This window comes from Euleptes europaea, chromosome 1 (assembly GCF_029931775.1).
Source record: "Euleptes europaea isolate rEulEur1 chromosome 1, rEulEur1.hap1, whole genome shotgun sequence".
NCBI classification, from domain to species: domain Eukaryota; kingdom Metazoa; phylum Chordata; class Lepidosauria; order Squamata; family Sphaerodactylidae; genus Euleptes; species Euleptes europaea.
The window spans coordinates 163953046-163980113 of record NC_079312.1 but is presented as its reverse complement, the minus strand read 5'-3'; the positions used below and the strand labels follow the sequence as shown (position 1 = coordinate 163980113).

Genomic DNA, 27068 nt, shown 5'->3' with positions numbered 1-27068 from the left:
TCTCTCACATTTATATCTTGCCTTTCCTCTGTGTTCAAGGCAGTATACACGGTTCTTCTGTTTCCCATTGGTGCTTGCACAGGGGACTACCTTTACCTTTATAAGCCTGCATGTGAGCAAGATTAGGCTGTGTGTGTGTGACAAGCCCAAACACACCCAGTAGGCTTCCTGGGAGAATGGGGATTTTAACCCAGGTATCCCCAGTCGTAGTCTGATGCTAATCACTACTCTACCCTGGCTTCCCAAATTATTTTAATTTTTAAATTTTAAGGCTTCTTTAATTGCTTTGCCCTGTGTTAATGATTGGACTTTACAAATATTGTGAGCTGTTTTGGTGGTAGTGGATGAAAGACTGGGGTAAACCTTTTATGTTGGAGAGGAGTATCTTGAAACTAAGAATCATCTTCGTTTAAAACTTGCAAGGGGATGCTAGCCTAAGGCTTGCTTCAATAGGTAGGCCACTTTTGACCCAGGTCTCAAAGGGATTAGGCACAAGTGAGTGGTTTTGTGTAATCTTTTGTTAAAGAATGGGGAACATTTTAATAGTTTAATATCCTAGGCACAAAGAGGAAGTTGTAGAACTATCCAATAATTGCTCTGAGGTTGAAAATACATGTGGTAATCCAGAAAATTGATTTGAAGATATTCTCTTCAGTGCTGTAATGTGGTTCCTAAAGGGGCATACTTCAGCGAGCCTTAATTAGATACTTAATTATATGCTTTTAATATGGCAAATATGGAAAAATCCTAACTAGAGTTTCTTGGGTTGGTTTAATAGTTTTGATTATCTACCATGGCTAGCAGTGATATTGTTTGCCTACTATGTCTGTTTCTAGACAGTATCCTGAAAGAAAATAGTCCTGGCTACCACAGGATCTCTCCAGGAAAGTTTCTCAGGTCACAGTCCAACACCAAAATCCTTTGTCAGGTAGCACAATCCAAATGCCAGGTCAGAAGACAGTCTAGGGTCCTGCCACGTATTCCAGAGGCAGGGTCCAATATCAGTCCAAGGGTCAAGTCACCAGTTTCCAAAAGCTAAGCAACTGGTAGGATCGTCAGCAGGGTTGCAGGCGGGTTGATCCCACAGTGGCTGTAGCCTCACTGCACCTGTATCTAGGGCATTTCCCTACAAGTGAAGGCTGGTTCCACATTAAGTTCCTCTCCACAAGCCGAGTCAGCCCCTTTACTCATGAGGAGTAGTGGGGCCCAGATCCTGCAATGACTTAGTAGTTTCTCCTGGCATTCACTCAGCAAAGGCCTTGGGCTGCCAAGTGCACACTCCGGTCTCTGGTCCAAGCCTCAACCCTTACCCTTAGTTTTCTCTGTTCCTGGGGTCCTTTGAGAGACTGTGGTAGGTCTGGCAGTGGACAAGTTCATCTCCTGGAATCTCCTGGCTTGATGACCTTGCTGGCTTAGGGCGGTGCCCATGCTGGCTCATGGTCCCTTTCGGGAGGCTCTGAGACCCCTTACTCACAAGGAGGGTAAGCCAAGGCAGACCTTGGGGATGGGTTGTCCTCCTCCAGCGAGGACATCTTCCCACGCCAAACCAGGGAGGTCAGCGACAGGCCTAGTCATGAATGCATTCTGCTTGGGGAATTGATGATGAAAGCACCAAGTTAAATGTGTTAAAGAAACCTTCAGTTCATGTTTTCTATAGCTGAACTTTGTTCCCCAGAGCTTTGCCAAAGTAGGTTCTTACACTGGGATGCTACCACTGACTTCTGCAAGTGACCATCCCTGGTGCTTTAGAAAGGTTGCGGTTCCCAAAAGAATGTGTGGTATTTGCCAAATATGTGTGGTGTGCTATTGGGGAAGCTTGAGGTTGTTGACTCAGATATTGTTTACACAATCACTTCACAAGGGATGAAAGGAAGAAATTAACTTTACCAGGAGTGTTTGCTGCTTTCACTTCAGCCTCTGAATCATCCATTGACAATGTAAGCAAATCAAATCATAGTCTTGGCAGTCCCAGAAACAACCTATCAAGGTGTCCAAAGATATCTATTTTTCTTCTTTCCTGCCTGACTAGCCACAACTTTTCATTCCTTTGTAAGTAGGAACCCACATGCAGTAGCAAATACTTCAAGTACCTTTCCCATAGTCTATACTGGAGTATTACAAACAGGCCACATTTTCTTTTGGGGCTTGTTGGACCATATATTTCCCCCCCCCCATGATTGTTCCTTCTCTTGCCATGGGGAGGAGTGAGTGAGCACCATAGGTACTGTAATAGTGGAACGTGGAATCTCCCTTTTCACGTGGAAGAGTTTAATCTCCCAGCGTCAGAGGAAGAATCTGCATTCAGGTAACTTTAAGCAAGCTCTGAGTTTAGGAAGGTAAAGAGACAAGACTGGATAAAATAAAACAAGTACGGATTGAGAAAAATATTTCTCTTTTGTCCCTGTAAAGTACCGGTATATGGCACTTGAGTTCCACCTAGAAGCTCAGAGGTATTTGTTTTCTAAAAGCAGAACCCTTTACTAACTTTATGTGCAACGGCAGCTGTCTTCCAAAATATCTCTGAAAGATCTCTCAGACAGTTGAGGCATGTCTAGCCCTTGTAGTTTCAAACATACTGGACTTATAAAAGCAGGGTTTTTTTAAGTGTTGTCCTGAGGCTTTGGGAGAAAAACATACTCCTAAGTGTCCAATCGTTGGCTATTGCTTCCAGTTACTAAGGTCCTAATTGAAGCAATTCACTCAGATTAAAGTTGGCATAATCTGATTGTTTGTGCAAATGAGTGCATACAGTTCGTGAACCCATATTTTTTAGCATTTGAATTTAAGCCGTTGAATTTAGGATGTTGAGAAGCGGCTTTGAGGTGTAAAATAACTATACGGTTTGCCCATGTAGCCGTAGAGGTGGCTCCCAAGCTGTTGTAGATACGAGTGAAGGGAGCCCTTAGAAGCAGTGATGGTGAAAGTATTTTACTGGTATCTGGGCCTGGGAGATTGGAAGAAGTTAAAGTTTCCCTTCTCTTAGCAGACTCCTCTTGGGAGATAACCATTCAAGTGGCCAAATTCTGCCTCCGGTCTAGTGGGATTCGTAAACTGCTAATTGAAAATCTTTCCCCATAGAAGATCTTTCCTCCTCCTCTTCAAATCATCCTTCCCAGAATCATCAACTTTTTTATTATTTGATTTTATTATTGTAACCTAACTTTGATTTTTATTCAGAGCTGATATTGTATAGAAATAAAACTTGATTGATTGATTGGTATCTGGGGTTTTTTGAGCCACCTCAACTAAAGGTTTTGGGGAGCTCCTGCCCTGCAAGTTACAGCGCATAAAAAAATGCACGTGGTAATAAAAGAGAAGACAACTGCAGCAGTGGTACAGGAGGTGTAATTCCTGCTGTGGGAATAGTGTTCCTTGCCTCAGAGCTACTGCCTTCTCCCTCTCCTGTCTTTAAGATAAAGTAGAGGTGCTTGTGAATAACCCTTTCCCCCCAGTCTCTTTTCTTGACCTGAAAGAAAGCAGCACTGCAGTGTGCCCCAGTGAGGTAAATATATAAGCCCTGTCTATATACTGTGTGCGTCCTCTCCCCTATAGCTGCTACCTCTCATACTGGCCACCATGAGGCCATGAGAAGTCTGTCTCAGGTGGAGAATGGAGGTTTTGTTGCTTCCAAGCATTCAGAGTTATGATAGTATATTTAAGCATGTTGCTCCCAAGGTTTGATTTATTCTTCCTGCTGTCCCTCCACTATGTAAGCTACCGGTAACTTGATTGGTTTTGCATATCATTAGGTCAAAACGGGGGGGGGGGTGTTTAGAGGACGTTTTTCTACTTTTCAAATTAAAATTGGAAACTTGGAGGAGCACTGAAAATTATTACATTTTTCTCTTTTTGCAATGAGTGAAATTTTTGAGACGTTTTATTCAGTATATGTAATATGAAGATTTTACTGTAAAAAGTGTAAAGCATTCGATAATTTCGGTGTATACATGTTCTGTGTAACATGCAACATATTTTCAATGATATGTATACTGTTTTGATGGATTTTGGCAGCAGTTAATGTGCTATAGATAATACTCTGTCAATATTTCCAGTGTTTTAAAGTTTAACTCCATGTTCAAATATGCTTGTAGCCCCATTATAACTGGTATAAAACTATTTCTGTCCAAATTCTGCACTTTCTTTTCTTTACTACATGCAGTTTCGGAATGTCTTTCCCCCCCCTGCCTCTCAAGATACATGTACTGCAACCAGCATACAATGCAACAATTTGCAGTGCTTTCTTAAGTAATGGGTATATTAGTAATTTTTTTAAAAAAATAATTTGTATTTGCAATTTGCAAGTTATAAATTATGGATTTTATGTCCTAAATGCAGTAAAATAAGTTTAGGGCTGAAAAGAAAGTAAGTATTCCATATAGTTTAACCTCGTCTCTTCAGAGCAGAAGGAGCCTTTACGGTAAGTAAATCAAGGCTCATTTTAACCCACCATTTCGATTTTTTTCCCCAAAAGGGTTGAAGAGAACAACATTCTTTTCCTTCCATGGTTTCAAAATCTCTGGAAACTTTGCATCTCTGATCTTGGTGGTTCTCAGACTGTGGGGAGGAACCCAGAAGTGGGTTTATTCCCTTTTTGCTGGTTAGGTGCACAGCCAGTAGGAAGAAAGAAGAACAGGATGAATGGGAGGTGGGCTATGGGAGGCTCAATGTTAAATTTAGATTGGTCTCTGAATAATGTGTGAAATGGTCATGCAATACAGCCTGTTGCTCAGCAATCCTATGTAGTGCATAAATACTAAATATGAGAAATAAAATACAAACTGATACGAGATTCCAGTGTTTCATATCGGGGAGGGGGGAAACAGCCTAGACTTGTCTTTAAAGTGGATCCTGCAAAGGTTAATAAGTTGCCACTTCAGGATGTTTAAGATCTGGCTTATCTCTGCCTCTTTTCTTTCTGTTATTTAAAACCTTCCCATTGTTTTCAGTATCACACAGCCTGAAACTCGTGTTTGTATTTATACTTTCAGACACTGGAACATCGACTCATTCCCATGTATGAAAGATGTTTGCTAGAGATCCCATAAAGGATGCATGAGTGTCTGGTGGCAACATATTTCTGGTTTGGGTCTATTTCCCCCCTAGTTTCTGATTTCGGGTTTGAGTGTAATTTCTTCTCAATATTGTGCATAATGTGTGTGGGATTTTTTCCACCTAAAGGTTTTCATGCACTACAAAACTTTGGTTTTGCATGAAAATCACGGAGGTAGCTGTGGGCAATGGGTAGTAGCTGGAGCTATAATTGAAGCTTAGCCTACCTCACAGGTTGTGGTGACGATCAAATAGAGGACTGGAAATAATGTAAGGTGCTTTGGGGCCCGTTGGAAAGAAAGGTGGGGCATAAATGAAGTGAATAACTAGTGTTTGGCAGTGCTGCTAATGGTAAACCTGTCTAATCTACCTATCCATTCCTTGCTGTGATTTTAGCTGTCCGTTTCGTTTTGAACACATGACACTACCTTATACTGAACCAGACCCTTGGTCCACCAAAGTCAGTATTGTCTACTCAGACTGGCAGCTGCTCTCCAGGGTCTCAGGCAGAGGTCTTTCACATCACCTACCTGCCTAGTCCCTTTAACTGGAGATTCCAGGGATTGAACCTGGGACCTTCTGCATGTCAAGCAGATGCTCTACCACAGAGCCACTGCCCCTCCCAGTTACAGGTTGTAATTGGTGCGGCTTGTGTGTAAAACTTTTGTTATATGTCTTGCTGACTACAATGCAGCCATATATTTAATGATAAGTTCACCACTTTGCTCAACAGGAGTGCAAGTCTTGCTTGCTGCAAAGCGTTGTTAGCCAGATGGTTCTTTGCAGTATCGAAGGGAACATACACAGAAGGATATGCACAAGATGCATGCATGCACACCTAGAGCCTGAGTTATACACAGGTGTTCCTCATCAGACATTACAAAAAAATGCTGCGTTTCTATGCATTCAGATGGCAGAATTTTCTTTATAATGTTGGAAGTCACTGAGTAATGCTTTTTTAATGGAAGGGTTTATGCTGTCATGTAAGACCTTGAGCAAATCTCCTAAGTATCCTGAGTACTGCCGGGGGGTGGGGGGAGAATAGATATAAAATCCCCACAAATCTTGTAAATCCCACAGCTATTCTTAAAGGCTTTTGACTTCTGAACACTGACCCTGTGCTAGCCTCAGTAGGGGGGTAGCTGAAGACCTTCGTAAAGGGAAGTACTGCTCTGCCAGGTTTAGATAAATTGAAAGGTGAGGTTTAAGTGAACTAACCATTAAAAGCTCCCTTTGTTTTCATTATCAAAAGCACGGAACAACTTATATTTACGGGGCTCACTTTCTTTATAAAATATCACTTATAATAAACCATTACTTTCCCCAAGTCTCTTCCTTGTCCCTCTGTACTGAATGGGGATTTCACCTCTTCACGTATGGTTGGATGTTTAAACATTCCTTGCTTAATTATATTGTGGTATGAAATGGGAATTCTCCAACTTCGACAGTTCATTCCTAAGGAGAGTTACTCCAGTCTAAGCCCATTCATTCCAGTGGGCGTAGACTGGAGTAACTCTCCTTAGGAATGCACTGTGAGTGAGCCTCCCTGGGAAAGGAAGTATTTGGGCTTCCTTGAGTGTGAGAACGAAAGATTATGGCTTATCTTGTAGTGTCCACACTTGCTCTCAATTGGGGGCACAAGCATATCACAGGAATCAAGGTTACTTGTAAAACTTCGTTGCGGCATGCTTTGAATTCCCTGCTGAAGGGGACTGTTTTGCAGTTTTGTTTCCTACAGAGCTGCTTAAGGAAACATCAACTCTGGTAATTAATATAGTCAATAGCGTGGGCAGTGTATTGTACTAAACTGATATATTGGCACTTTACTTTGGCCTGGCTCCCGGAGTTGGTTGTTTCTCTCCTTATGGAGATCTCATGTTTTGATGTCCATGTGATATAAAAGCAATTTGATTTTCAGTCCGTTGTACTGTAGTATGAAAATTTTCTATACTTTGAAAGTTTAATTTGAAGGTGGGGCTGAAAAGATCTGAAGGAAGTGGGGGTTTAAAATGTTTTTCCAGCCCTGGTTTAAGTTGTAGGTTCACCATTTATATGTTAAATAAATGTGAATGCAGTCTAAATTGTGGACTTCCTGCTTTCCCGCTCTGAAGGAAGGGCATCTTGATCTTTGGGTGTTTTTCGCCCATTGCAAGGGGTAGGCAGGACTAAACTAACAACTTTCTGCCTCCTGGCGAGGAACACCTCCCCTTCCAGTTCTTCTCCTTCCTTCGCTGGGGTGAGAGCGTTGCAGCCATAGCTGCTGCCTAGGTCTAGTGAAATTAGGTTAGAATAGATTCTTTTCCTGACCTTGCCGTATCCAAATGTTTTCCCTCCCTACCCTCCCTCTTGTTTGGGTATGTTTGTTTTTTAAATTTAAGCTCCCTGCTCTGCCGACCATCAGCTGAGCCGCGGGAGAAACAGCTAAGCCGCGGGACAGACACGGCAAACAAAATGGCTGCCGGAGAAGCTGCATCGGAGGACATTGAGCTCCTTTCTGATGCAGATCAAGAATTGGCCTTAAAATCGGCTCCCGCCGTTAGCCGCCCTGGCGGACTATCAGAGAGGGAGACCGGAAAGTTGTTGCTGCCATCTACTTCGGCTGGAAAATTGCTGAAGAAAAACAAGTCTAATGGCGGGGGAAAAAGGCGGCAGCCACAAGCGCCAGCTTAAGCAGAGTTCCGCTTCGACCTCTAAGGTCCCTGCCGGATCCTCTGCTGCGCCTTTGGATGTGGAGCCCAGGATACCTACTGAGGGTAAAGTAACCTAGCCTTCTGAGGAAGGGGGATCCCCCAAGAACCCCACATTTGAACAGGTACATAATATGATAGAGGGCTCCATGGAAAGACATTTTCAGAGGCTCCAATGTCTTATCCTACCCTTCCAGCAGGGTTACTCTCCTCAAAGACTCCCTCAGCCACTTCCTCAAGGGTTTTCATATAGTTGGACATCTTCCCCTGGGTCATCAGCCATATTTGAACCCATGCAGGAGGAGCCTGGCTACAGCCAAAGCTCCCCCTCTAGGCAGTGGCCCACTAAGGCAGCTATGAAAGCAGTGCCAATTATCCAAGAGCAGAGAAATTAATAAGGTCCCCTTACCAGAATACTTTGAGAAATTTATTAGAGCTGAATGGGACAAACCCCTACATAATAAACAGTTCTCTGGCAATGCCAAGAAACTATATGATATGGCCTCATATGCAATGGATATGTTGGAATTGCCTGTGGTAGATGCTCCTCTCTCTGCCCTTCAATCCTCTGACTTCCTGGCAGAGGATGGAGTGGGCTTTATTAAAGATCAGCTCGATAGGAAAATGGAATTTCTTTCCAGAAAGGTGCATGAGGCAGCTGCACTGTCTATTCAGGCCAATACCACAATAGCACTGATGGCTAGGGCTTCAAATGCCTGGATAAAGAAGCTCACTCAGCATCTACCCACCGCAGATAAAAAAATAGCCGAGGGCCTGTCTCGAGTGCTAAAGGCGTCCTCCTTTATGGCAGATGCCTCCTTGGATGCAGTGATCTTCGCTGATAGAGCGGTTGAGTCCAATACGGCCATTCTCAGGGCCCTATGGGTAAGACCATGGTCGACTGAGTACAGGTCCAAGACCATGTTAATGGGTCACCCATACAAGGGTGGAAAGTTATTTGGAGAGAGACTAGATAAGATGCTCTCCGAAATTAAGGATAAAAATAAGGCGATCCTTAAATCCCATAAAAAGGAACCCCGTCCTGGCCAATACTCTCAGTCCTTTCGATCCTACCATACCTTATCCAGGTTCAGACAAGATCAGAGACGCCCACACTGGGCTCCTCAGAGAGGGTCCTTTCGACGTTTCAACAGATTCAACCGCCCCTCACAACCACAGTCCTTTAGGGCGGACAAACCTGACAAATTCTTCAAAGGAAATAAGCAGTGTCGCCAGGGATCCAATGGTGGGGGGAAGGTTACAACTTTTCCTTCCACAGTGGCGCCACTCCCAGATGGATGCCTGGGTACTACAAATAATTCAGCAGGGATATCTAATAGAATTTCATCACAAGCCTCCAGATTGCTTTGTTGCATCGCCATACTACCACAGTGCTGTAAAACATCAGAGAACGATGGAAGCCATTTCTCACTTGATCCGGATCGGGGCCATAGAGGAAGTACCTATTCAGGAACATCTCCAGGGAGTATACTCCATATTTTTCACAGTCCCCAAAAAGAATGCGGACTGGAGGGCTATCCTGGATCTCAAATTTCTCAATTGATTCATCCAGGCCAAACATTTTCGTATGGAGACACTGCGAACCATCATAGAGGCACTGCGTCCAAACACCTTCATGACATCCATAGATCTCACAGAGGCTTATATGCATATCCCCATCCATCAGTCCCACCGGCGCTTTCTGCGATTCATTTTCAGTTCAGGGCACTACCATTCGAGTTGACATCTGCCCCCCGAGTTTTTTCCAAAGTGATGGTGGCTATTGTGGCGATGTTAAGAAAGGAAGGAATCCAAGTACATCCCTACCTAGACGACCTACTCATATGCACCCCCTCATACAATCTGGCACTTCAGCACACCACTTGAGTCATCACGGCACTCGAAATGCACAGCTTTCTTATAAACAAAGCCAAAAGCTTGCTAAGCCCATCACAGAGGATCCTACATCTGGGAGTGGTCATAGATTCCACCACCAATTCAGTATTCCTCCCAACAGACAAGGCTGCAAAATTGCGGCGATGGCCAAGTCCACGGTAAAGTCGTCACGACATCAACTGATGGCTCTGACAAGGCTCCTAGGCCTCATGGTATCATGTCTAGGCCTGATTCCTTGGGCTCACTTCCACTCCAGACCACTTCAAGCAGCTCTGCATCCATTCCAGCTGTTCATCACACACAAGATAGACAAGACCGTCTCCCTCAGTCCGGTGGCCAGGACGAGCCTTTTATGGTGGACCAAAGTTGACAATCTAACAGTCAGACAACAGTATCTACGCGAACAGCCAGTCCAGGTGTTTACAGACGCCAGCCTCGAGGGATGGGGAGCCACGGTGGCAGACTCCTTTGCTCAGGGCGTATGGAGCCAGTCAGAAACATCTCTCCACATCAATCTCCTCGAACTCAGGGCAGTACGCCTAGCCCTCATCAAATTCCACAACCTTGTCAGAAACCAACATGTGCTAATCAGGACAGACAATGTGGCGACCAAGGCCCACATCAACAAGCAGGGTGGGTCTCGCTCCTCTCGCCTGCACCAGGAGTCATCAGCCATCAAGATCTGGGCAGAAAAACACCTTTTGTCTCTGAGGGCAGAACATGTACATCCACAACACTCAGGCAGATTGGTTAAGACCCTCCAGGAAGGGGAATGGACGCTGAATACTCAAGTCTTTCAAGCCATCACCAGCTGGTTTGGAATGCCCACGGTGGATCTGTTCGCCTCAGTCCAGAATCGTCAGGTGGAAAGGTTCTTCTCCCGGTTCTACCATCCGGAAGCAGAGCAAGTGGACGCTCTTCTGACTCAGTGGCCTCCAGGTCTCCTAGACGCCTTTCTACCACTGCCTATCCTTTCGAAAGTCATCAGGAAGATATGGGCGGAGAGAGCGGAAGTCATCCTGATCGCTCCGAATTGGCCACGCCGGCCGTGGTTTCTGGCACTCATGGAGCTCTCCACCAGGGCACCTTGGCAGATTCCGACATCCTCGGATCTCCTTCAACAGGGTCCAGTGATTCATCCAGATCCTGGATGGTTTCAATTGACCACTTGGAGGTTGAAAGGGCAAGGCTCTTGGCCCTTGGGCTTTCCGTGGAGGTGGTGGGGACCATCCTTAAAGCCAGATGTCCTTCTACTACAAGGATATATCAATACACCTGGAAAGCCTTCTCCGGGTGGTGTCACCGGAAGACGATCAACTCTATCTCTCCTAAGCTACCTCAGTTACTGGACTTTTTACAGAACGGTGCGCAGCAGGGCCTTAGAGTGGTAACCTTACGAAAGCAAGTGTCTGCTATTGCCTCAGTCTGTCCAGATATTGATGGGATTCCTCTGTCATCACACCCTCAGGTTAAGGCTTTTATTAAAGGAGTAGCTCAATCTACCCCTCTGGTGATTCACCGCTTCCCTACCTGGAGACTGAACACTGTACTTTCTGCTCTAACCAAAAGTCCCTTCAAACCTATGAGAGAGGTTTCCTTACGATTAGTAACGATGAAGACCTTATTTTTAGTTGCCATAACCTCTGCCAGGAGGGTTTCAGAATTGGGTGCCCTCTCTATTCGCAAAGACTTATGTATCTTTCACAAAGATAAAGTCGTGCTATGTACTGATCCCTCGTTCACCCCCAAAGTGGGTTCCCAGTTTCATCAGTCTCAGGAACTTCACCTCCCTTCCTTTTGTCCTAATCCTTCTACTCCCAGAGAGCGGAGTTGGCACACCTTGGACCTGCGTAGAGCTATTCATATTTATATATCTAGAACTGAATCCATAAGGAGAACGTAATTTATGTTTATCTCCATTTCTGCACCCAACAAGAGATTTCGCATGTCCTGACAGTCTATCATCACATCCATTAGACAATGCATCAGAGAAGCCTAACTGGCCAGTGGTCTCCAAGTTCCGAATGGGATCACAGCCCATTCACTGCAAAGAGCAGCCACGACAGCCGGATTTTTCAAACAAGCCTCGACTGAAGAGACCTGTAAAGTGGGTACTTGGTCCAACGTGACTACCTTCATTAGACATTATCGAATCAATACTATGGCATCCGCTGAAGCGGCATTCGGCAGATGTATTTTACAGCACGTGGTGGAAGATGATGAGGACTGAGTTCCCACCCGTTATTTCATTGCTCTTGGAGATCCCAAAGATCAAGATACCCTTCCTTCAGAGCGGGAAAGGTACATTGTTTACTCACCGAGAAGGTCCTTTCCGCTCTGAAGTAGAAGGGCATCTTGCCCACCCGGAGATGGCAACATCATCTTACAAGGGTGGACTGAAGCACACCAAACTGGCCTATGGATTCGATCGGCCTAATAATATTGTAGCCATACATATAGAATGTTTCTAAGTTTATCGTTCAGTTTATTGTTGTTTGTACTCCTTGTTTGTGAGTGCCTTTCCCTGTCTCTTGAGCTTGCTGTAGAATAACTGGAAGGGGAGGTGCTCCTCGCCTGGAGAGGGAAGTTGTTAGTTTAGTCCTGCCTACCCCTAGCAATGGGCGAGAAACACCCAAAGATCAAGATGCCTTTCTACTTCAGAGCAGAAAGGACTTTCTCGGTGAGTAAACAATGTACCTTTCTGTACCTGTTTGATAAAACAGAAATTGATTGTATTTGGATCATTATTTAGTACTTGAGAGATGCTATTGCGTTTTAGGTTCTTCATTTTTAGCCCTTTTCTTTGAGTGAGAGAGATATCTAATGTGTGTGTTCCATTGCACCAAGACCTATAGGTATCTTTCTGTATTCATTTGCCATATCTGTAAGTGCTTGCCACTGCACAGCGCATCACCTATTTGGCTATAGGGCTAAATTCAACGTTATGTTTATTTTTTAAAGGCTTAAATCCATACAGTACATGGCTATGCTTTAAATTAACAGAGTGCATTCTGTTAATAGTTAAGGCATTTCTCATTTGTACTGTGATCTAGATTGTGCAATCTTCGTATGAGGATATAAAAAGTGCTTTGCGAGATCCTTGCCCATCCTAGTTCAAGGGGACTTTTGTAAATCCCCGAAAATGTTTGTTCCGTATTAACACTGGCTTGTGAACATCCAGCTGTGTTTCAGTTTCTACCGTAAATCCCGATATGTTCTCATGGGCTTTGTGTGGGTACATGTTCGGAATGTAGCAGGTACACACTGGTAATACAGAAAGTGGCAATACAGGGAAAGGATGAAGAACTCTTACAAGTACCTACAGCTTACTTGTGTGTGATTATGGCGCACACGTGATGAACATAATTTATCTGGGCCCAGACTTATAACGTGGCTCCCCACAGATGTACAGACAATCCCGTCCAGTCTCTTGATACAAAATAAATTTTTGCATTGTATTTTGGAAGTGATATAAGTAGCCTACATCATGGTAACATCATTGAAACCTAGGCCATCCGCCCATTCCATCTTTTATACCCAGGGAAAGAATATCCATTCTCCTTGTTTCTCCAACTCAGGCCCAGATAGTGAATTAAGCATTCACCTTTCATATATTTGGGTTAGGATTACCTCTTTGCAACTGGCGGGAGGTTTTTGGGGAAGAGCCTGAGGGGGCGGAGTTTGGGGAGGGGAGGGACTTCAATGCCATAGAGTCTAATTGCCAAGGCGGCCATTTTCTCCAGGTGAACTGATCTCTATCGGTTGGAGATCAGCTGTAATAGCAGGAGACCTCCAGCTAGTACCTGGAGGTTGGCAACCCTAATTTGGGTACAAATGAGTGTATTTTAAGTTTTTAAGTTGCTCATATAAAACGTGTTGTATGTTAAGCAGCCATAGTGTTTCTAGACCACTCCCCCCCCCATGACAGGGGCTACATTCTGCAACGCTAGTAACAGTTCTCAGCTTCCAACAGGCCAACTCCTGAGCGCAAATGGACAGATTATTGGAAGCAGCGTAAACAGCTGCAATACATTCATAAAGCAAATTCCCTGAAGAGATAACGTTTGCTTTACTACAGCTTTTAAAATCTAGCTATTAAAAAAAAAAGCTGTGCGGATGGCACTATCATTTCTAGAATTTACATGGCAGGAGTATCTTTATTTACTCTTCTTTATTAATAAGAACAGCTTCACTTACAGCATAATAGGACTAAGGCTTTGTTATCTTTGACTGTAGCCAGTGACAAACTACCCTTGCCATCGGTCTTGTAGTTTATCCACTAGGGAGCTAGGTTATGGTCTTGTAAAGTGGAGCACCACTCCTATAATCCTTTAATTAATTACAAATTTTTAGCCCGCTCCAACTGAAAATATCACTCCTGCATCAAGAACACTTGGATTTATCTCCTTCATCTTAGCTGTCCCTCTGCCTCTGTGTTGTGTAAAATCCCTTTATAAATGTGTCCGCCACTTTTGTGAGGTTGGAGGGAATCGTGAAACTGGTTAATATTTTTACCTGCCTTCTGCAGGAGAAAGATAGTGCCCTTGTCATTAAAGGAACCCAGTTAACCCTCATTTTAGAAAGGAGAATTAGGGCGTGAGGGGGGGGGAGAGAGAGAATGGGTCAGTTCAGCCATACATTTTGCATTCCAAACTATTATTTTAGCGACTGGATCTATTCAGGATCCGTTTGGTCCAGATGTGAATCGTAGCTTCAGTTTGCTGTGGCGGCTCACCACTCCAGTAGTGGCTGGTGGTAACTGCTGGAGCAGAGAGGGTCTCCTCAGGGATGGCCATCTGTCGGGGGGTGCTTTGATTGTGGGATCCTGCATGGCGGGGGGAGGGTTGGGGTCACTGGGGATGTGGGGGGAGGTAGTTGTTAGTTTCCTGCATTGTGCAGGGGGTTGGACTAGATGACCCTGGTGGTCCCTTCCAACTCTATGATTCTATGATTCTAAGAGGTACTTGCTCTTTTCCCAGGGTATTTTCATGCAATTCAGTGCTCATGTTAAAGCACCTACAGAGAAAATGGAAAAGTGTTATACAGGCGTAACTTAAAGGTAAAGGTACTGTGCAAGCACTGGGTCATTCCTGACTCATGGGGTGACGTCACATCCTGACTATGTTTACTGGGTGGTTTGCCGTTACCTTTCCCAGTCATCTACACTGTACCCCCAGCAAGCTGGATACTCATTTTACCGACCTCGGAAGGATGGAAGGCTGAGTCAACCTTGAGCCGGCTAACTGAAACCGACTTCCGTCAGGATCGAACTCAGGTCATGAGCAGAGCTTGGACTGCAGTACTGCAGTTTACCACTCTGTGCCACAGGGCTCTTATAGGCATAACTTGGGGACCTACAAAAGCTAACCCTCACTTGGCTCTCACTTTCTCTCCCACCTCTCTGTTTCTTGTTCTTTGTCATCTGCAATAAAAGAAGTCTGCCCACAATGGTTTCTGCATATAAGAGTTCACCATAGGACACTGGCTGGCAGGCATGAACTGCTTCCCCCCCCTCCCCACCACTGCTTATCCAAATCAGGGAAGGGGGAGCGCCAGGATTTTAACTGTACCCCTTTCCCCCCCCCAAAAAAAAAACCCCCAGAGAAGCTGGTCCCCAGAAGTCTTATTGCCTTCCCTGCCCCTCAAGGAATGATTTCCCTGAACACCTGCATCAGGGGTGTCAAACTCATTTGTTACAAGGGCCAGATGCGATATAAACGTCACTTGGTCAGGCCGGGCCATGCCTATCTGGCCCAGATCGATAGCAGAGGGGTGGGGGGCTGCTTCGGCTGGCTCACATCCCGGATAAGAGCTCTCAAGGGGGCAGACCTGGTCCCTGGGCCATATGTTTGACACCCCTGGCCTACATTATCACAACTGTTGAAATGTGTTCATGGAAAGCAATGCACAAATGCTATCTAATCCCCCCGCTTCTTCTTTGGCTTATTTAATAATTTCCCCCCTTGTTTTTTTTTTGTCCTGTGCAGTTCAACTGTGAGAAATATGGGAGACGACAGGCCGTTTGTGTGCAGTGCCCCAGGCTGCGGACAGGTATGTTTACAGTATACTTTATTGCGAGTATGTCATTGTGAATCAAAGTGGCTGTTTTATCACTAAAGCAAAGAGTTTAAAGCCAGTGTTTTACGTGATCACTGGAGGTAATCAGATCGAAGGATTTGCAGTGTGTAAATCCAGGTTACGACCAGGTGGAAGGGCTCTGAAGTAATGAAATTTGCCTGGCTTCTGAACTGTGTTGGTATTCTGTTGATTCCCCCCTCCCCCCCACACACAAATAATATCCATAGAGTTCAGAGGAGACAAACCGTATACCGATTATTGTTTGATAAAACATTGTGTGTCTCTTTCAGGGCTTATTTAACCAAACAGTTACCCAGTGAGGTAGCATGTTACATTTTTAAAATGTATTTTTTAGTACATTTTTATCCTGCCCTTCATCCAAGGAGCTGAGGACAGCATGCTTCATATTCTCTTCGTCTGTGTTATCCTCACAACAACCCTGTGAGGTAGATTAGGGTGAGACTGGCCCATGCTCACTTAGCAAGGTTCATGGCAGAGTGGAGATTTGAACTTGGGTCTCCTAGCTTCTACCGGAACAATCTTCTCAACTATAGCATCCTATTTGTTTCATTTTTAAAGTCTATTTAGATTGTGTTGCTGCTACTGTAAGTCTTTAAGCTAGAGCTTCAGATACATTATTTCTTCTGTTTTGTCCTCTTTCTGTTAGTTTTAATAATTTATGGATGCAAATTGCAAACTGCTTTTTCATTTGCCTGTGAGTGTTTTCATTTTCAAATGGAGAAATATTTTTAATCAAGGGGAATAAGTAACCTTTTGGACTAGTGTAGGGAATTTTCTTAACTATCTTTGGAATTGGCTGGGCATTTTAGTGCACAGAGATTTGTGATGTTTTGTACGTATAGTGCCTGTGTATGTGATGAGGAACACAAGTCCAAAAAAGCAACATGCATGGGTACCATGCCAGAAATGATACTACTTTGTGTATGTCTGTTTGCATAATGGGGAGCACCACACATTTAAAAACAGTAATGTGGACTTCATCATAGTAAGCACGCAGCAGAAACTGCTCTTAGGCTGCAGTCCTCTGCGTACATAGAAGTTCCATTGAAATGTCTCAGGTCTACTCTTGATGTCTACACTTAAATGCTTATGGGATTAGCCTGATAGCAAAACTGGGTTGAAAAACCACCTAAGACTGAGCCATGGAACCCTCTTGCAGTGTGTGTCTTCTTCGGAACATTATTCTTAAACGAATACCATAATACATCGATCTGTGAAAGATAAAATCAAGTAGAAGAATGGAGCCCTGTTGATGACTTGCCTGTTCCAAATCTGCAATACAAAATCTTTTCCAAAAACTATCCAGGGAGTGTTCTCTTATTCCTTTTTCCGTTGGTGAAATCTCCTTCCTTTGAGCCCCTCTTTCTGTAAAACTGCCTTCTCAGCTACTGTCCTGCAAAATCTCCCAGCCATGAATGTAAAAGCAGTGTTTACTTTGGGGTTTCTCGCTCAGAGGGCCAAAGGGCATCTTCAGAACGGGTGTTTCCGTTTCCTCTTAGCTCGGGAGGCAGGAATCAAATATTTAAATTTCCTGGCCTCATAGGGTAAACGCCCCCTATTGCCATTCTATTTCCTGCCTTTATCGGGAGAGCAGCCTTTTCGCAGCTCTCAGTTACATAAGGAATAGAAAACTCGCTTTACTTACTTCTCTAATAATCTAACCTAATTCTATTTCTATTTAAAACTTACTATACTGTAATCTCTATCTTTTCTCTGTTTGGAAGGATCAGGAAGGGGGAGAATATAGGGAACCTTCTCGCCAAAACAAAATGGTGGCTCGGCAAACCGACAACTATATTGTGCCGGACGATTTAGACCCTAGCCTCTTAACGGGAGTTCCACTAATTTCCCCACCCGATCCTAACCAACTCTCTTGCAGTCAATCAGTTGACTTGAGGGTTAAAACCAAAAATGAAAGCAGCGCCAGGGGCTCCAGTAAGCGCAAAAGGGCCGGCTCGGCCAACAACAAGCGCGCCAAGCGCCTACTTGCCACCACCCGCTCTTCAACCGCGCCACCAAGAAGCAGAGAGAATTCCGTGGCGGTTCGCAGCCGGGATACTACAGCGGCTGTAGCCGCTCCTCCCGCACAGCATGAAGGAGGAGAAAGGAAAGAGGCTGGCGGCTCGCCCTTGCCTCCTGACGCCCCGTACCCCCAGTGGAGACACCAGTCACTGCACTACACACATCAGATCTTGTCACTGAAGAAGGTCAGACTCTCAGTTAGGCCCAGGCTGATTATACTTCATAAAGACAAGGTTGTACTCAGACACGACCATTCCTTTACACCAAAATGCAGCACAAAATTTTATAGAGAGCAGGACATAGTCCTCCCCTCAGTCTGCCTAATCCGAAAACACCTAAGGAAAAGACTTGGTACTCACTAGATTTACGAAGAGCTTTACACACATATATTTCTTGTACACAAACCATTAGAACATCGGATTCACTGTTCATTAACATTTCATCTCCTAACAAGGGTAAACCTATGTCAAGGGCGTCCATTAGCCACACTATTTCCTCATGCATAAAGACTGCGCATACGGAAAGCAAGCTACCTATCCCAAGGGGTATCACTGCTCACTCGGTTCGAAGCGCAGCCACATCGGCAGCCTTTGACAGACAGGCTCCCATTGAGATTTGCAAAGCGGCCACCTGGTCCTGCGTGTCCACATTTGTAAAACACTACAAATTAAACCTTTACTCGTCGGCAGATGCCGCCTTCGGCAGACGGGTATTACAGAGCATAATCCAAGATGTCTAACCCTCCCAGGGTGGGGACTGCTCTTGTATGTCCCATTCTGAAGATGCCCTTTGGCCCTCTGAGCGAGAAAGAGCCTTGGCTACTTACCGTGAAGGCTTCTTCTGCTCAGAGGGACGAAGGGCATCTTGCCCACCCAGACGTCTCGCATTACATGGTATTATAGTTGGGTTCACAAATCTTCATTTCCAGTTGAAATTGAAAGTTCATTGTTGGTTAGCTATCTGCACACTCTCTACGTACCATTAGTAGGAACCTGTATAATGTACAGTTACAAATAACTTGTTTCTTCAACGTTCTCATTATTAATATAAGGCTTGGAAAGTTTTGAAATGGCAATAGGGGGTGTTTACCCTATGAGACCAGGAAATTTAAATATTTGATTCCTGCCTGCTGAACTAAGAGGGAATGGAATAACTCATTCTGAAGATGCCCTTCGTCCCTCTGAGCAGAAGAAGCCTTCACGGTAAGTAGCCAAGGCTCTTTCTGCGCATCACACTTGAGGGGCTTTGCGCCCGCGCAGAGCAGCAATTCGGAAACTTCTAGCCTAGTTTTTTGGTGGAAAGCCCCCCCCTTAGGAAAGTATCTTCAAAGTTCGCATGCCTTAAAGTTCCTTTTTGTTTGCTGCAATGGTAGCAGCAATCTCAAACTCCTTTCAGAATTTGCTTTTCTTGTTCTGGGCTCTCCAGGCATCTTGCAACTGTGGGTTTTACCATCACCTGCCCAGGAAGGCAGGACTAAAAACTTCACTTCCTGTCTTCCTGGGTGGGAGCTCCACCCATATCCAGTTTCCGTCCTGCCTCGTTCAGGGATTTCCTCAATCTTCTGATCCTTCACCTTCGGATCCCTTGGCTTCTTCACTTCCTCATTCCTCCCCGGTCTTTAAAAAAGAGAGAGAGAGAGAGAGAGAGAGAGACAGTCTCCCTTCTTCTTTTACCGTTCCCCCCCCCCTTTCCCACTCCTCTGTCTTCGCTCCGGAGAGCAAGATGATGGGTGAACGGGGTGACTCGTCTCGACAGGGCGGAGTCGCGAGAGGGATTCCAACGGCCACCTTTGCGGTTCCATGGAATCGGGCGCGGAGAGCCCAGGCACCTCAAAAACGGCGCGTGCCGCAGATTCAGGCACGGAGTCTTCTGGCGCCACAAAGAGCGCGCTCAGCCGAGCCGCTTGAAAATGGCGTCCACGGGTTCCCGCGCGGCAGCAAGTCAAACGGTGGCAAGCCGGACAAGGCAACCCTGGTGAGGTCGCCATGGTGACTAAGGGGTTAAGCTGGAACACAAAGGCAGTGAGGAAATCCTCCCACGCGTTCCAGACTGGGGCCTCTCTGGAGGATGACTCATCCATGATGGCCGATTCTGAAGGGGAAAGCAGAGAAGAAGGGGAAATTTGAGTCTGACGAGGAATATCCGGTGGTTATGGAGGAACAACAGCCTCGCCTCTTTGGGGCAGAGGATTTTCAGAGCCTCCTGACAAAGGCCCTAGTGGCCCTAGATCTAAACGAAGAGCTGGATCCGGTCCCAGTTGCTAAAAGCACTAAGAAAAAAGGTGATAAGGAATTTTTTACCCAGATCTCAGCCCCTACAACTTACCATTCCTTTCCCGGAATACTTCGAAAACCAGGTCAAAGCAGAATTAGACAAAACCCAGGCCAACAGACAGTTTCCAGCCAGGGTCAAGAGGCTTTATGCCATGACACCTCAGGCTATGGTGCTTTTACAAGTACCTATCATTGATGCCCCAGTCACGGCAGTCCACTCCCCGGACCTGCCTGCTGAGGACGGCATGGGCGACATAAGAGTCCCCATGGACAGGAAGGCCGAAAATTTGACCAGGAAAATCCATGACTCCTCGGCACTAGCCATTCAAGCCTCGGCCGCCACTTCAATCATGGCCAGAGCATCCATAGTTTGGATTAGAAAGATAGCTCAGCTGTATTCAGGCGAGAACCGCAGGGTTGTAGAGGGCCTTAATCGCCTCTCCAAAGCGGCAGCTTTCATGGCAGATGCGTCCTTTGACTCAATGACCTTCGCAGCCCGCGGCCTATCCTCCATCATAGCAGTGAGGAGGTCCCTGTGGTTGAGGCCTTGGCAGAATGAGTTCAAACCAAGTCACTTACCCTTTTCCTACCCCTTCAAAGGAGAGGTTGTTTGGGGATAGGCTAGAAAAGATCCTGGTCGAGGGCAAGGACAAGAAGAAGGTACTATCAAAGTCAGCTAGAAAGGATAGGAGATCCACCCTACCCTACCTTCAGGTCCTTCCACACACTACTGCGCTTCAGGCCTGACCAGCGTAGGGACAGCTGGGACAGCTCCAAGGGCTCCTTTCACAGGGGGAGTGGAAAGTTTTTGTCCCCAACAGGGCCAACGGCATTTCCACCCCAAGGGAGACAAGTTCTCCAAGGGCAATAAGCAATGACACCAGACAACTGGCAGTGGGGGGGGGGGGAGATTGCAGCACTTCAGCCACAAGTGGGTCCCTCCCCACACAGATGTTTGGGTATCCCAAGTGGTCTCCGAGGGATATCGAATAGAGTTGTGAGCACACCAAAAAAGCAGATTCCTGAGGTCCCCCAGATCACTGAAAAGGGAAAAGCACCAAAGAACCCTGGCAGCCATAACCCATCTCATGTACATTCAGGCTATAGAAGTGGTTCCCTCCGCGGAGATTGGCAGCGGGACTTATTTAATCCTCTTTACAGTCCCAACACGCAACGGGGACTGGAGGGCCATCCTGGACCTGAACCTCCTGAACGGGGCTGTAAGGTACAGAAGGTTCAGGATGGAGACGTTGAAGTCCATCATAGAGGCCTTGCAGCCAGGGGACTTCATGACGTCCCTGGACCTGAAAGGGGCCTACCTGCATATCCTCATTCACTCGCTGCACAGGAGGTTTGTCCGCCTTTGCTACGCTGGGAAACATTACCAATTCAGCCCCCCCTTCGGGTTGGGGTCCGCCCCCCGAATGTTCACCAAGGTACTTATAACCTTAGTGGCCACCCTCAGGCAAGAGGGGATAAGAGTTTTTTCCTTATTGGGTGATATTCTGATCTGCTCCAGATCGGTGGTGGAAGCAGAGGCTCACACGCACAAGGTAGTGCAGGTTCTGTCAGATCATGGCTTCCTGATAAATCTGGAGAAAAAGCCAGTTGACATCCACTCAGAGCCTACGCCACCTAGGGGTCATTTTAGACACAAACAGAAATTTAGTCTTCCTACCCCCGGACAAGATCCAAAAGATCAGATCTGTCGCCCTAACATTGCTAAGGGTGAAATCGGGAAAAGTAATGTTTCTAACCAAGTTGATGGGACTAATGGTGTCTTTCCTGAGTTGTGTTCCCTGGGCCAGGTTCCACTTGAGACCACTGCAGAGTCTTCTACAGCCTCACCAGCAGCTGATCGCCAAGAAGTTAAACAAGAGCCTAGTGCTGGATCAGAGCTTCCGGTCCAGCCTACAGTGGTGGCACAACCCAAGGAATCTCAGCAAGGGATTGGCCTTCCTGATGGAGGATCAGATCCAGATTCACACGGACGCCAGCATGGAGGGGTGGGGAGCGACATGCCAATCTCGCATATCCCAAGGAACGTGGTCAAGGTCAGAAAAAGGTCTTCACATAAACGTCCTCGAACTCAGAGCCATTCGCCTAGCCCTGATCCAGTTTCAAGACGCACTTTGCCATCGTCACGTCCTCGTGAGAACAGACAATGTGTCAGCCAAAGCACACATAAGCAAGGGGGCTCCAGGTTGTCAAGGCTTCACAAGAAAGCAGTCCTGATATTCACCTGGGCAAAACAGAACCTCCGGTCCATCTCGGCGGAACACGTCAGAGGAGTCCTAAATCTCCAAGCCGACTGGCTGAGCTGCCAGACATTCGACGAAGGGGAATGGACCCTCAACAAATCCATCTTTCTCCAAATCACAGAGAGATTCGGTCAGCCGACAGTGGACCTGTTTGCTTCGGGGGAGAATCATCTCCTCTCACGGTTTTTCATGAGGTACTTCCATCCACAAGCAGAGAAAATGGATGCTCTGGTGTCCCCATGGCCCTCAGAGCTCCTCTTCACCTTCCCACCTCTTCCCATCCTTCCGAAGGTAGTCAGAAAGATCAGGAAGGAGAGGGCAACAGTCATCCTGGTTGCTCCATTCTGGACAAGAAGGCCATGGTTTCCCAGTCTCAAGGAGCTGACGATACAGCAGCCTCGGGAACTGCCCCCGATATCAGACCTACTACCTCAGGGGCCCCTGTGTCATCCAGACCCTCAATGGCTGTGCTTGACCGCCTGGAAGTTGAACGGAACTGGCTCCTAGACCAGGGACATAGCACGGCGATTGTCAGTACCATGATCGAGACTAGAAAGCCATCCGCTAGAAGGATATATGGCCTGTCGTGGAAGGCCTTCGTTCTGTGGTGCAGAAGAAAGGATGTCGATCCCCTATTTCCTAGTGTTTCCGAGGTCCTGGAATTCTTGCAAGGGGGGGTGGAACAGGGACTGAAGGCAGATACTCTACGCAGGCAGGTAGCAGCTCTGTCTTCTGTCATTCCTTCCATCAACGGCATCGCACCCTCCAGGCACCCATACATTCAGACCTTCCTGAAGGGAGTGCTCCAGACCAGTCCTCCAACCATCCACCGTTTCCCTACGTGGCGTCTCAACGTGGTGCTGGCTGCACTCACTAGACCTCCCTTTGAACCCATCAGGGAGATCCCGCTGAAGATGCTAAGAATGAAAGCAGTCTTCTTAACGGCGGTTACCTTGGCCAGGAGCGTCTCGGAATTAGGAGCATTGTCAGGAAAGGCTTGTGTGTTTTTTCACAGGGATAAAGTTGTCCTGCGATCGGACCCTACATTCGTTCCCAAAGTTAATTCGGTGTTCCACCGGAAGCAAGAAATCCACCTGCCGTCTTTCTGCCCCAACCCCAACCATCCAAAGGAAAAGGAGTGGCACATCTTAGATCTTCGGAGAACCCTCAGAGTCTACATTAAGCGTACTTCTCACCTGAAAAGATCAGACTCTCTGTTCATCTCCTTAACCAACCCCAACAAGGGTCTTAAGGTGTCTAGGGCGGCTATCGGCTATGCCATAAGACAGCGCATCGCTGCGGCGTACCAAGCCAGTAAGGTACCGGTCCCAGAAGTATCACGGCTCATTCAGTGCGGAGCGCTGCCACCTCGGCAGCCTTCGATAGACAAGCCTCGGTGGAGGAAATTTGTAAGGCAGCCACCTGGACTTCAGTGTCCACCTTCACCAGGCACTATAAGATTAATACCATGGCCTCTGCCGATGCAGCCTTCGGCAGAAGAGTTCTGCAACACGTCTTGGAAGCTCCTCAGCCCACCCAAACAGGGTAGCTCTTGGAGATCCCACAGTTGCAAGATGCCTTGAGAGGCCAGAACGAGAACGGAGCCTTGTTTACTTACGTGAGGGCTCCTTCTGTTCTGGGATCGAAGGCATCTTGCCCGCCCAGAGCTCACTTCCAAGACGTAGTAATTTAATGAAATCAGTTTCAGGGGTTTCATGGGACACCCTGTAGGGGACTATACCGTCTCCTTCGCCCATTAACTTGATCTCAACAAAGAACGTGTGTTTCCTTATTTGTTCATGTGGATATGTTTCCTCTTATTTCCTTCTCACACTCTAATAATCCCGGGTAGTGTTGTTGCTGTTTTTTGCACTTACCTGTCTCCTTTAGCTCGGCGAGTCCGAAAACTGGATATGGGTGGAGCTCCCGCCCAGGAAGACAGGAAGTGAAGTTTTTAGTCCTGCCTCCCTGGGCACGTGATGGTAAAACCCACAGTTGCAAGATGCCTTCGATCCCAGAACAGAAGGAGCCCTCACGTAAGTAAACAAGGCTCCGTTCTCCTCAGCCTCCCCCCCTTTTTTTGTCCTGAAAGTCAAAAACAAAAGCATTCAGGGTTGTGTTCAGTTTTCCAGGGCTCAATTCGCAGCAGTTAGAGGGGCCTGCCAATACAGTACAGTGTGGAAGTTTCATGGATTGGTTCCCTTCTAATCTGTCTACCAAACAGCTGGGTCAGTCTGACCATTTACATGTTTTTATCTGTGTGAGCCATTCCATGTGGTTGCATATACAAACGTGACATCTGAACCCCCAGACAATCATTTACTGACTTGCAGCGATTTGCTTTTGTTGTGTGTCCCCCCCCCCCTCAACATTCACGGAAGCTACTGCTAACCTTTAAAATGCGATTGCCCTTTTGACATAGGGACTTCGCATACTGCCAGGATGATTTGCATGGGCAGGAGATGTAGTGGCTCCAATCCATTGCAGAGAAACTTGATAGTTATTACACGGAAGAGCTGAGTCAAATGCAACAGCTAACACTGTGACTTCATGAAATCTCCTTTCTGTTGCAAGATACTGCAGCAGAGTCAGGGCACTTTACACTTTGCGCAGCAAGAATGATTCCGGCATGTCCATCAGGCTGTTTTCCTGGTGATCGTTTGAAGAGAAGATGCACATCTGCAGATACATAAACACTGCTCACTAGCACATGTCCCTATATATTTGCATATATAGGGACTTTACAGATGTGATGGCTTTCACTTTGTTAGCTCCCTGGAAAACACATTTGCAGAATGGAACATGTAGCAGCCTTCAGAATGGCACATTCAAGTTGGAGCATTCATGCCTGCATTTAGAGAAGAACCCTTCATTTCCCCCTACTTCCTCATTGTAAGAAAGGTAGAAGAAAACTCCTGCTGATGGAGTTTGTGAATCCTTTAATATACAGCATGTCTTTAACTGGAAACTAATTTGCTGCTTACCAAAGTATAGCACTTTGAGGGGGCACTCCAGACTGTGCATAATATTTTGAAGGTGTAGGTTGTTTCCTCATCTGCATCAGTGTGTTTTTGCTTAAGATATTAACTTTGGACTAAAAACAATACTGAAGTTGGATCCTGTAATACCTCTCTGCTCAATGAGGGGCCTAGATTGAAAGAAAAAGGCTCTACTGTCTTGTGCTCTCACTTTTCCTGAAAATCTGACACAATGAAATCTTGATTTGCTATTTGTGAAACACCAAGCAGCGCAACCACATATGAGCCGAGGGCTCATTTTACTGGCGTAGGAGTCAGTGAGCCAAATAAGTTAGAAATGCAAACTGAAAGGAATCACTGGCAGTCCTTTTCTCTCCCGTCTTAAAAACTGTTCCAAACACGAAATAGCCGCTCACTGTTGTGGTGTTTGATGAGGAGTGTGTGTACATGTTGTGTTGTCAGTTGACTGCTCCTTTATAGATTCCTTCCATTTTACAAACTTCCAAAAAGTGCTGCAGTGATTAGGTGAAAACCTAAAGCCGGTCTTGCTGTCCTTTCTGCTTTCTGATCCAAACTCCTGGGCTTTTAATGGGCCTGTAAACATGTTTTTGGTTGCTAGGTCTTTAATGGCTGTTATTTTTGGATTCTGTACATGATCACTTCCCAGCAGTAAGCCTGGTGTGACACAGCTGAGTTCTAAATGTGCTGCATATACTTCTTTTAAAAAAGATTCTGCTGAAGGTCGTTTATCTGGTTTCTAAGAGGACAGACAGGTGACAAGTCTTTCCATTCCTCCCCCACCTCTGCTCTAATCTGGTTGCTCAACAAGAATGTATCTCTCAAAAGGGAGCCAAGAGGGGGGTGATCCTACGCCAGGGATTTTGTGCAGTACTGAGCATGGCCTGCACCCTTCTTGTAGAATTCGAGGAATCCTAACTTCATTTTTTAAAGATAAGGTTCTAACTTTACAGTTCAGAGAAATTATAGTAAGCAGCAAATGTTTCTAGCCTTCTAAAAAGTCTTCAAAATGGCTGAATCAATATACATGGTTTAATTTAATAAAGATTTCTGGCAGGCTTCAGAACCTCCCATGTCACCCTCTATCACTAGTGAAAACCAACTAGCCTTGGCATGCGGCGGCAGCCATCCACGGAATGCCCCAGGGTGCCCCGAGGTGGCAGCGGCGCAGCCCAGAAGCTTCTCCCAGTGTCTGCCGCTGCCTATCCTGGCAGGGGGATTAAACCCTCCACGTTTCTTTTTCAAATTTCAAATTTCAGATTTTTCTGTTGACCCCTGAGTTTGCAGAAAACGTGTTGCGGGTGAGTGTGCCCCCCACCTGCGGATTTAAGTATCTGCAGTCAGGGGGCACACTTCAGAATGAGATATAGAGATTGGTGTGGGGTTTCTTGTAATACAGTTTACTTAGTGGGAGTGCATTTGGACATTTCTGAGGAAGGCACTTACATGGAAGAACTTACATTAGAGCCCGTTTTGTCTGGTGGATTTTGCAGGAAAGACGAGAGTAGAAGCTAGTAAGAAGACAGTACCCTAATGAGTACTTAAAAAAAAAAACTGTATAACTGCATGGCTAACATTTTTGCCTCACAAAGTCTGTATGAAAGTCATTTCAAAAGCACTCCCATTGAATTTTTTTAAAAAAAATATTATGTTGGAAGAGACCTTCGGACTATCTCTTTGTTTTCAATTGGAGTTGTGCAGACACCAAGCAGTAAGAGAAAGGAATAGGACCAGATTTTATGAATGGAACAGATCAAGCAAGCAACAGACTTTAAGGTTTCCATC

The 27068-nt window shown here is 46.0% G+C and overlaps 1 protein-coding gene across 1 annotated transcript in view; it reads left to right on the top strand.

Moving 5' to 3' along the window:
- LOC130485221 (cyclic AMP-dependent transcription factor ATF-7) overlaps window positions 1–27068 on the top strand; it is a 137015-nt gene that overhangs the window by 25809 nt on the left and 84138 nt on the right. The window contains exon 2 of the mRNA XM_056858357.1: window positions 15620–15683. Coding sequence (XP_056714335.1) covers window positions 15636–15683 — 48 coding nt within the window. The 5' untranslated portion in view covers window positions 15620–15635. The remainder of the gene's footprint in view (window positions 1–15619; window positions 15684–27068) is intronic.